Source organism: Nilaparvata lugens, unplaced genomic scaffold (genome assembly GCF_014356525.2).
Source record: "Nilaparvata lugens isolate BPH unplaced genomic scaffold, ASM1435652v1 scaffold7730, whole genome shotgun sequence".
NCBI lineage: Eukaryota > Metazoa > Arthropoda > Insecta > Hemiptera > Delphacidae > Nilaparvata > Nilaparvata lugens.
In genome coordinates, this window is record NW_024093478.1 from 1 (window position 1) to 11,989 (window position 11,989).

The 11,989-nt window shown below is 42.0% G+C and overlaps 1 protein-coding gene across 1 annotated transcript; it reads left to right on the forward strand.

Annotated features, from left to right (window-relative positions):
• Positions 1-272: 272 nt before the first annotated feature.
• LOC120356729 (enoyl-CoA hydratase, mitochondrial-like) lies at positions 273-1,504 on the forward strand (the record flags this gene model as incomplete). Its single annotated transcript, XM_039445706.1, has 2 exons — positions 273-472; positions 1,368-1,504. Coding segments are annotated over 2 exons (337 nt in total), but the record flags the coding sequence as incomplete, so codon positions are not given.
• Positions 1,505-11,989: the final 10,485 nt, after the last annotated feature.

The following is an 11,989-nucleotide window of genomic DNA, read 5'->3' on the forward strand; positions in this document are numbered from 1 at the left end:
CTACTACTGAACTACTGAACTGTTTAACTTGAAATTTTGCATATAGATCTTAATTCACCGAAGATGATTATTGGCCTATTTTAAATTCTTCAGGATTTCAGTAGGTCAAGTTTTTAATTAGACCCTTACGGAGCACTAGTTACCTGTTAGTTTACTATAAATTTAGTTACAAACAAAATTTATACAATAGTCTCTTCAACTCATCTTCTAGCCAACCTTTTCTACTACGTTACATTTACAGTTGAACAATCTAACAAATTGTTATTTTCCAGCTCCGTCATTGAGTTCATATTGACCGAGAAGAAAGGCGAGAAATGCAACGTGGGCCTGATCACCCTCAACCGCCCGAAAGCGTTGAATGCCCTTTGCGACAAACTCGTGTCGGAACTGAGTCAAGCAGTCGAACATTTCGATAACGATGACTCCGTTGGAGCTCTCGTCATCACAGGAAGTGAAAAGGCGTTTGCTGCAGGTGAATTTTTTTTTTTTTTCTTCAAAAAAAAAACATTGTAAAAGCGTTTGACAATCCCAAGATTACCAAGGTGATTTATGACCTTGTCATAAATTAAATTTAAACTTTGAAGCCCGTCCATTAAGTTCTAAAATTCATATTCTGAGTATTCAATTCATTTGAATTGTGAAATCCAGCTTGCGCTGGATATAATTATATCGTCATAGACAAATTAAAAACACTCATGTCCATACTAATAACTCTTATTCAAGATGGTATGTTGTGTCACAATGTCAAATAGGTGGACGAAACTTGTCCACCCAAAGAGTAGAAAGGGAGGCTAAGCATTTTATCTTGCAGTGCCTCTACTTTTGTTATAAAGCCTTTTCGTTTCAATGTCTAGTTATTTAAAGGAATTTTTTAAGCAACTCTCACCAGCGGGCAAAGAGTTATCTTTTTGCTGGTGATGCCTAGAAATATTACAATTAATTCAGTTTTTCTTCTTCGTGTATATGCATGTATGTGTAACTGTATTAGGTACATTTTATTTTTATTTTTGCACATGTATGTATATGACAGTATAAGTAATTGTTTGTTTTCTTTTGAAATAAATGAATTTGAATATTTTTTGAATGCTTTTTCCAATATTCACAAATTATTCACAAGTGTATTGAGCAGTTTTGAAGTTGTGAAGCATATTCTGAGTAGTACTAGTTCTGAAAAAATTGTGTAAAAAGCATATTCTGAGTAGTAGTTCTGAAAAATTGTCTAAAAAGCATATTATTCTGAGTAGTAGTTTTGAAAAAATTGTCTAAAAAGCATATTATTCTGAGTAGTAGCTCTGAAAAAATGATCAAATCTTTTTAAAATTGAATTCTGAGTCCAATGCAACCGGTTATTTGTTTTGTTTATTCAGGTGCTGACATCAAAGAAATGCAGAGCCAGACATTCTCAAGTAACGTGAAGAAAGGTCTTTTGAAAGATTTCGAAAAGATAAGAGGATGCAGGAAACCTATCATTGCCGCTGTCAATGGTTTTGCTGTAAGTGCATTAGTAAATTTTTCAAGTGTATAGTGTGTAGAAAAACTTCAATTTCAAATTCAATTTTTTAAAATTGTTTTCAATTCTATTTATATTTCTTAAGACGTGGCGAAGTTTGCACATTAATGTCTACTCTACCACTTAACCACGTCGTTAGCAAAAAATACAAATACATTACAAAATATACAGTAGATAGATAATAAATGCCTTTTATTTACACTTTACAATTTCAAAAGTAATGTAGGCGAAATTGAAGCAATAAAAGCCCCCTCTTCCACTTAACCCCCAAGATAATAAGTCAGTACAGAGATAATAAAGAAATCGAAACAAATTTACAATAAAATGAAGTAAATATGAGAGTTCAATATCGGAGAATGAAAGAAGGCCTTGAAAAATGAGTTTTTTTAATAAATAAAATCTAGAAAGATATACATGAGCTGAATGTTTTTTGTTATTATTATTATTTTGATATTGCTACTTGAAAGTTTAGGTCACTTAGGACACTTGAGAATGGGATAAATACCCGGAACTAGTCGTGTCGGCAATAGAATAATTGACCGAGCGAAGAGAGGTCTAAGATTCAAGTCGACGGTTTGGCATTTCTCTTAATGTTTAAATGTTTATATGTTTATATGTTGCGCATTTACGGCGAAGCGCGGTAATAGATTTTCATGAAATTTGACAGGTATGTTCCTTTTTTAATTACGCGTCGACGTATATGCAAGGTTTTTGGAAATTTTGCTTTTCAAGGATAATATAAAAGGAAAAAGGAGCCTCTATTAGAGTAAAAATCAGACTATAGAATTATCATAAATCAGCTGACAAGTGATTACACAGATGTGTCGAGTAGCCAGTCTATTGCTGTATTTCCATAAGGTCTATAGTTTCAATCAGGTACTTGTGGATGAAATACTGCGTGAGGTCTACTGTTCTCAGAACTACTAGTATAATACTATTGAATAATTTTTTAGTCGGCAATAAAATTATACGTCCTACTAGAGTAACATTCCATCAAGACAGGATGGATTTGAATGTATGTAGAAGACAATTCACTTACTTATCACACAGAGGCTGATAAATCTTGTTCCTACTCATTTTGTTGCCAATATGAGCCGGAGCAAAACACTAAATTGCGAGATTGAGCAATGGATAATATCAAATAAAGCTGTAGAAAAAATCTTCTAGGCACCTACTGTTTCTTGATTTATTATTTTTTATCATAGATAATATTATTGGGTTGCTTTTCGTGGATTAACGTGGGTCTACTTTGCGGCGGACCTAACTCCATCGTCCTTTTTCAGGATATACAAATAACATTGAAAGTGCTTAAGAAGGAAAATTTGTTTTGATTTTTTTATCATTTAGTCAGCTGGAATTAATTAGATGCTATTCATGTATTTTTCAATTCATTTAAAAAAGCTGATGCCATTTGGCAGGCTGGTATCACACTGACTGTCCTTTATGCGCCGACACATGATTTCAGCTGAATAATACTCAACATGATTATTTCATTTATAAGTTCTATATTAATGTTAACGTCTGTCTGCCTGTCTATTGACTGTAATATACGCGTAATTGATAATACTAATTGTGATAGCAGTTGCTATGACATTGACAAATTTTCTGTGACAATTTTTTTTTGTTCAGTGTTAAAATTGTGAGTAGAGCTACTATTAGTGTTTACTAACACTCGATTATTCAATGTAGGTACCCATATATTTCATTTTTGTATCACTAGTAGTTCTGTGAACAGTAGACCTCGCGCAGTTATAACGACGTCCCAAACCATAAGCAAATCCACACTGATACACTAACTATTTATTATTTGATCAGATCATGCTTACACAAGGTTTAATCACATATAACTCTTTCCAGAATTTAGCGCGAGAAAACCAGAAGACATCTAGGCGCCCAGACGAGCTGTTATAAGTTCTTTGCATCCTATTTAATAGTGCATAAAAATTGCATTCAATGAGGCATGCAATTATAGTCTACACATATGCTAATTTTTTACCAAGTTACATAGAGATATTGATTGCATGCGTCATGGCATGCAATTTATAGTCAACTCGACAGCTGATTTATGATGAATAATTCTATAGTCTGATTTTCACTGAAGGAGGCTCCATTTTCATTTAATATTATCCTTGAAATGTATAATTTCAAAAAACCTTGTATATACGTCGACGCGCAATTGAAAAGGAACATAAATATACCTGTCAAATTTCATGAAAATTCATTACCGCGTTTCGCCGTAAATGCGCAATATATAAACATTTAAACATTAGAGAAATTCCAAACCGTCGACTTGAATCTTAGACCTCACTTCGCTCGATCAATTAATTATTAGTATTATCTTTAATGTTGAGATCATTGAAACGTTTTTAGATATATGTGCAGTTTTGTCATTAATTTTCTTTTTAAATTCTGTATCGGAATCATGTATCATATGACCACGTTCCTATTTGAAAAAAGAAGTTGTATTAAAAATGAAGTTGGATGAGTATAGTTTTGAAGCGATAGAAAGTATTTTTTTTTCAATTGGAATAGGATCCCCATGGAACCTAATGTCAATCATACTACTTGTAAAAGAGATATTCAACTGTTTCCATAATAATTCTCATTAACTCAGGGTATAATTACAAATTGCGGATTTCAGAGATCAATACAACAGTTCATGAGCGAGTTCTATAACCCAGGGGTCACTAGTTATTCTATTAAAAAACAATCACTGTCAGCTGGATTATAAATTACATTCAATATTTTTTATATAAATACGAGTAGCCCTTACAAAGAAAGCAAGTAGGTAATATTGGAGTATGGAGAAAATTCCTCTACTCTCATAATATTATTATCCTGGAGAAAACACAAATTGAGTCAGCTGTATTTCGTCTATTTTTGCAAATTGGTTTTTAATGCCTAAGGGCATTAAGGACCGGTTTCCGAGCTCGAGATTTAGTTAAGTTCTATACTTTAAACAGCTGGAGTGGAAAATTTGCTTGCCAAAATGGGACATAGTCCACGTTCAAATTAAATTTTCCAAAAACTAGAAAGCCGTCAAGTTTTAATTGTGATTAATTCCACGAGAACTCAGAAAAAATTTTCCATGATTGAATGATTTTTCCATGAGAAATCAGAGAAGCCGTCTCATCAAAAAAGTCTTCTCTGATTGGTTCTCGTGAAATTGATCACGGTTAAAATTTAACCGGATTTTGTGCAACCAGGCTGTAAATACAGTTTTTGCTGTAAATGCGGACACACATCAAGAGAAAAGCAAAACAGTCAACTTGAATCTCGGACCTCGCTTTGCTCGGTCAATGAATAATATTTTATAGTCTCATTATTTCTTTGATCAGAAGTAGATGATGTATATAGCGATATTGGAGTATGAAGGTTTGACTAAAATTACTATTGCCCAGGTCAGTAGAATAATTGAAAACGTGAATCTTTTGCTTTGAATGTTTTCTATTATAGTAAGCTATTATATAATTATGGCAACAGGAGTTTATTTTGGATGTTTCTCCATAAAAGTTTTTTATTGATACTACTAGTCTATATATCAATAATAATTTTTATTGATTTAAATACTATTATATATCATTAAATATTATTTATTACCCCGTCACATTATATTATGATGAAGTGGGGTATCATTTTTCTAAGATTGTGCAAAAACAGTACTGTAGGCCTGAAACTTTTTTCTGATTATTACTTTTGTGAGATAAGGAATAAGTAGGTAATCAATAATATTAAATATAAATAAAAATACTGAAATTGAGTTTTTTTAAACGAATAAGTTTTTCAAATATGATTATTCTTTTGAGAAAAATTCTCTATTCAAAAATACCATGAAGAAAATATCCATGTACATTTACTGAATCAAAGCTCGTACTGTATATGTCCAACTACATTTTCTATTTCACTTGTGGCTTCAGTTCCATTGTGCATTATGATCACTTGACCTAAGTTTGCAGGTTAAATAATGAAAAAATGAATTCTTTATCTGACATTGCAATTGGATTATAAATGTTGTTTATCCAAGTTGATAAACATTTGGGAATATTTTGAAAAGATATTAGGGAATATTTTGGGACTGTGACATGATACACACCACACACCTGAAAATAAACTATTCATTTTTTGAATTTTCCAAATATTATTATTACTGTATTTTTGTTCTGTTGTTTTTATTCATTTTTATAATGAACTTCTTCTGAATGTTTCTTTCAAATGTTGATGATTGTAATTTCACACTACTTTGCAAGAATTCATTAGAAGTAAATGATGACATGCTGAACTTCTGAAAGCAACTATTTCTTTTTTTAATTCTTTATATCATTATTGTATACAATTTTCGTTTTGTCGTTTATATTATGAGAATCTCACTACATGTTTCTTACAAATTTTGATGATTGTAATTTTACATACTGCATTGACTTATTGATTTAATAAAAATATGAGCATCTGAAAACAAACTACCGTATTTCCTTCTTTGAATTTTTATATATTGCATATAATTTTTTCTGTCGTTTCTATTATGAGACTCTTCATAAATTTGTTTCTTACAAATGTTGATGATTGTAATTTTATGCCTTGGTATTTGAATTTTACTCAAGAGAATATACAAAATCTATCTGATTGTTTTTTCATACTACATTTTTACTTATTTTTGTAGGAAAAATAAATATCTATTATTCTGATTTTAATTTTATATATCATTGACTTATCCTGAAAATAAAATAAAATGTATTAAGTTATGCTGAATTTATATTTTCCAGCTCATGATCTTGGTACCTGATCTGATTTCCCAATAGTAAACCGTTCCTAAACTCTAGAATATTCAATGAAAAAATCATTTCGTACAACTTATTTCCAAAGACCTTAAAGAGATAATCTTTAAGGTCTTTGTTTATTTCATATGATCTGAATATGACAGAAATATTACCGTCCAATAGCGTCCTCAAGTTAGTTTGTTATTTTTTTGACTACCTATCATACTTTGCCTTCTTGTTTTGAACTTGGAGATATTGTAGATACTAAGTAAATAAGTACCGTAAGCTGGTATCAAAGAAACGTCAACATAAACTGGTTTTTCGAATTCTTTGTTCAAAATAACATAAAACCAATCTCTAAAATCATAATTTTGCAGTTACGGTATGGCTTTTTACTTGTTGAGCACTTGTACGGCTAAGCAGTATCAACAATGTAACTAAGGCTTCAAGTAAAGCAATTCAAACAGTTAATTTTATGGATGCAAAACAGCTGTAATATATTTGAAATGCTCGATAAAAATTCAATGTAGTTATTATTAAATATAACTGATTTGCGCCTTGTATTTTATGCAAGTTCCCATTATAACAATAGGGCCATTCAAACTTCCCGCCGCTTCTTGCCTCTCTCTGTCATAGAGCGTCTTCAGGGATCCACTGCTCCAATGGTTATCTCATGTATACTTTTGAGTCAGGACTCAGTGCCCAGAGCCGAACAAAATGGCGGCTGACCCGGCAGACTAGAGATCCCATGAACGACAACCGACATCGACCGGTCGATGCTGTTTGCGCGTACTTTTGATATTCTCTGAGTAGATTTTTGCCCACACCTGTCTCTATCAGGTTCCCAGTGTCGCTCTGGGCCGCTAAACTCAGTCGGCGACTGGGGAGGGCCGCGGCAGGGGACGAGAGTCTCGGTGGGGCGTCCGTCACCACCCTCGCTCGGGTTGGGGGTTGAAACAGGGCTTTGAGTGCTTTGGAGGAATGTTTCCCTCTTTTAGGAAAGAGGGGCCGTGCTTTCGCACTGCCAAACAGGTTGGTCGCGGAAAGAAGGGAACAGGAACCTGCAGTGTTAGTCGTGAGAAAGGGCTTCGTGTCGGGACTAAGTCTTAGTCCTCGGGCACCGGGTGTCTTCCCGGGGTCCGGGTTGGTTGCGGAGCTCTGTAAAGGCTTTCCCTGGCCTTCCCAGAGGTCCTCTTGTGATCCCGCACTGGACCGGTGCGCTGCGGCAGCCAGCACTCTGGACTTTCCTAAGTCCTACTGCCGGGCACTAGCTGTCCTCCCGGGTCCGGATCGGCCGCGGAGTTGCGGGAAGGCTTTTCCTGGCCTCCCTGGACGTCCTCTTGCGATCCCGCACTGGACTAGTGCGCTGCGGCGGCCAGTACTCTGGACTTTCCTAAGTCCTACTGGCCGGGCACTAGCTGTCCTCCCGGGTCCGGATCGGCCGCGGAGTTGCGGGAAAGGCTTTTCCTGGCCTTCCTAGACGTCCTCTTGCGATCCCGCACTGGACTAGTGCGCTGCGGCGGCCAGTACTCTGGACTTTCCTAAGTCCTACTGGCCGGCACTAGCTGTCCTCCCGGGTCCGGATCGGCCGCGGAGTTGCGGGAAAGGCTTTTCCTGGCCTTCCTAGACGTCCTCTTGCGATCCCGCACTGGACCAGCGCGCTGCGGCGGCCAGCACTCTGGACTTTCCTAAGTCCTACTGGCCGGGCACTAGCTGTCCTCCTGGGGTCCGGATCGTCCGCGGAGTTGCGGAAAGGCTTTTCCTGGCCTTCCTAGACGTCCTCTTGCGATCCCGCACTGGACCAGCGCGCTGCGGCGGCCAGCACTCTGGACTTTCCTAAGTCCTACTGGCCGGCACTAGCTGTCCTCCTGGGGTCCGGATCGTCCGCGGAGTTGCGGGAAAAGTCTTTCCTGACCTTCCTGGATGTCCTATCTCGCCTCGATGCCCCACTGGTGGCCTACCAATGGGGAGTCAGGTTTCGACCAAACCTGACATGTTGTCGTTGGTCGAAGCTGGCAACCCGTCGTCCAAACAGGTTAAGTGTCGTTTAACACTCGCCCAAACGAGTGTAGAGCAGTGGAGTTCACTGTGTGAGAGGCTAATCAACTTTAGCCTTGACACAACTCCCGGTCGCTGAAGAAATCGGAGTTCACGTAGTACGGGTGTACTGTGACGTTGCTAGCTGCTCGCTGCTTCCTTCTCACCTCTCTCGACCGCTCGACTTGGCTCTCCGAACTCGACTGCCTCTTGCTGGCCTTTCTCGAGCCTCCCTCAGTGACCGAGAGGGAGGGGAGAGAGGATGCGCAGCAACGCTGAGCGGTAGGCCAGTGGCTGGCTTGACGTTGACCCCTCAGATTCTATGAAAGATAGCCGAGCGTCGAATAAATGAGCCCTAAATTCAATGCCTTTCTCTAGTTACGATATACATCGTGAAACACTGTTCCTACTAAGGGAAGGGAGGGAAGAGAGGGGAGGAGAGGGGGGGGTGAAGATGGAAGGGGTAAACGGCAGACAGAAGGTCCCAAATGCGAGTACATTCTGCCGCCTCACCGCCGGTCAACATAGACCGAACATAAACTGGGCGCCAGGTTGGTTCCTCGCCAACCGGTGGTGATGCGTCGGCACCATCCGAAGAAATGAGCAAGCTACCCGGCCAGATCCTAGGCCTAGCTTCAGAGAAGATCTTGAAGATCTGCGCCGTGCTTTCGCACTGCGTTGAGACGCTGTGTTCGCACACTGCAAGAGACCGCCGTGTTTGCACACTGCAAGAGGCCGCCGTTTTCCGCACTGCGATGGGGGACGCCGTGCTTTCGCACTGCAAGAACGCCGTGCTTCGCACTGCAAGGACCGCCGTGCTTCCGCACTGCAATGGGGACCCGGTTTGCACACTGCAAGAGGCCGCCGTGCTTCCGCACTGCGATGGGGGACGTCGTGCTTCCACACTGCAAGAAACGCCGTGCTTTCGCACTGCAAAGGACCGCTGTGCTTCCGCACTGCAATGGGGGACGCCGTGTTTGCACACTGCAAGAGGCCGCCGTGCTTCCGCACTGCAAGAAACGCCGTGCTTTCGCACTGCAAGGACCGCCGTGCTTCCGCACTGCAATGGGGGACGCCGGTTTGCACACTGCAAGAGGCCGCCGTGCTTCCGCACTGCGATGGGGGGCGCCGTGCTTTCGCACTGCAAGAAACGCCGTGCTTTCGCACTGCAAAGGACCGCCGTGCTTCCGCACTGCAATGGGGGACGCCGTGTTTGCACACTGCAAGAGGCCGCCGTGCTTCCGCACTGCGATGGGGGACGCCGTGTTTGCACACTGCAAGAGGCCGCCATGCTTCCGCACTGCGATGGGGGACGCCGTGCTTTCGCACTGCAAGAAACGCCGTGCTTTCGCACTGCAAAAATAAGGACGCGGTGCTTTCGCACTGCAAAGGAATGCAGTGCTCTCGCACTGCCCGGGGCGCCGTGCTTCCGCACTGCCAGGAACACCATGCTTTCGCATCGTGAAAAGGACGCCGTGCTCCCGCACTGCAGAGTTGCCGTGTTTCCACACTGCCGAGGACGCCGTGCTTCCGCACTGCAGATGAGAGCGCCGTGCTCTCGCACTGCCAGGAAGGGCGGGTAACACAAAAAAAAAACGAGGTGAACACACCTCAGACAGGTTCTGAGAACCTAAGTAGCATTGCAAGGGAAACGCCGTGCTTCCGCACTGCAAAGAGTCGCCGTGCTCTCGCACTGCAAAAATAAGGACGCGGTGCTTCGCACTGCCGAGTCGCCGTGCTTCCGCACTGCCAGGATGCCGTGCTTCCGCACTGCAGGTGAGAGCGCCGTGCTTTCGCACTGCCGGGGAGCGCCGTGTCACACTTGCAGGACACTGCCGGGAAGTGTCGTGCTTCGCACTGTACATAAGGACGCCGTGCTTTCGCACTGCCGAGTCGCCGTGTTTTCACACTGCAGAAGGACGCCGTGCTGTCGCACTGCAGGTAAGAGTCGCGGTGCTCTCGCACTGCCAGGAGGGACAACACAGGGTACACAAACACACAAAAAACACAGAAACACAAAAAACACAGAAACACAAAAAACACAGAAACACAGAAACACACAACACAGAAACAAATCGCCGGGCTTTCGCCCTGCGGGCCATGCTTGCGCACTGCGTGCCGTGTTTTCACACTGCCGCGGTGTTCCCACACCGCGAAGGTGTGCGTCCGCGTAATGACAATCAGACACTCACTGACCGATGTGTCATGCTTGCGCATGACGTTCGGACGAGCTTGCAATCTGGCTGCCGAGTTCCCACACTGCCTTGGTCAAGCTCGCGCACTACCTTTGCCGGGCTTTCGCCCTGCGGGCCGGGCTTTCGCCCTGCATGCCGTGCTTGCGCACTGCGATGGGGGACGCCGTGCTTTCGCACTGCAAGAAGCGCCGTGCTTTCGCACTGCAAAAATAAGGACGCGGTGCTTTCGCACTGCCAAAGGAATGCCGTGCTTTCGCACTGCCCGGAGCGCCGTGCTTCCGCACTGCCAGGAACGCTATGCTTCCGCATCGCGAAAAAGGACGCCGTGCTCCCGCACTGCAGAGTTGCCGTGTTTCCACACTGCCGGGGACGCCGTGCTTCCGCACTGCAGATGAGAGTCGCGGTGCTCTCGCACTGCCAGAAGGTCGGGTAACACAAAAAAAAAACGAGGTGAACAACACCTCAGACAGGTTCTGAGAACCTAAATAACATTGCAAGGAAACGCCGTGCTTCCGCACTGCAATGATCGCCGTGCTCTCGCACTGCAAAAATAAGGACGCGTGGTTGCGCACTGCAAAAGGAACGCCGTGCTTTCGCACTGCCCGGGGCGCCGTGCTTCCGCACTGCCTGGAACGCTATGCTTTCGCATCGCGAAAAAGGACGCCGTGCTCCCGCACTGCAGAGTTGCCGTGTTTCCACACTGCCGAGACGCCGTGCTTCCGCACTGCAGATGAGAATCGCGGTGCTCTCGCACTGCCAGGAGGGGCGGGTGACACAAAAAAACGAGGTGAACAACACCTCAGACAGGTTCTGGGAACCCAAATAACATTGCAAGGGAACGCCGTGCTTCCGCACTGCAATGAGTCGCCGTGCTCTCGCACTGCAAAAATAAGGACGCGGTGCTTGCGCACTGCAAAAGGAACCTCCTCTATTTTCCTCTATTTTCCTCTATTTCAGTGCCTTGGATGTTTGCCTCTTAGATATATGTATGTGTTTAAGGTCCTGTATATGTTCTTTGTAATGTCTGGAACGGTGGTCATACGTTGCTCAGGGATGTCCCCAGCTATCAAACTAGGAGAGTGACAGCTGATTTACTGAGACTTCCCAAATCGTATACCCTTGTTTCCAGAATCGTTTGTATTTCTTGGCCCCAGTTTTTTAATAACATCCCAATTGAAATCAAGAGGCTTCAAAATCAACTTGTTTTCAAAAAAAGAATTCTTAGATGGCTCAGAGGTCTTATGCCTGACCATTTAGAATCCTTATTCAATGTTATTTCGTAGTTAAAATGTAATTTTGGTGGCTGGCAATAAGCATTATTAAGATGAGCTGTTTTTGGAAGTGTGCAAGGTGTGTGAATGTGAGAGTGAATGGTTGCTAGTCTTTCTTTCTCTTTCTTTTCGTTCTCCTTTTATTCATGCATTTAAAATTAGTTGAAGTGATATTCATTCCTGCTTGCAAACGTGTCTTCATCTACCTAAACTTATCAAAAG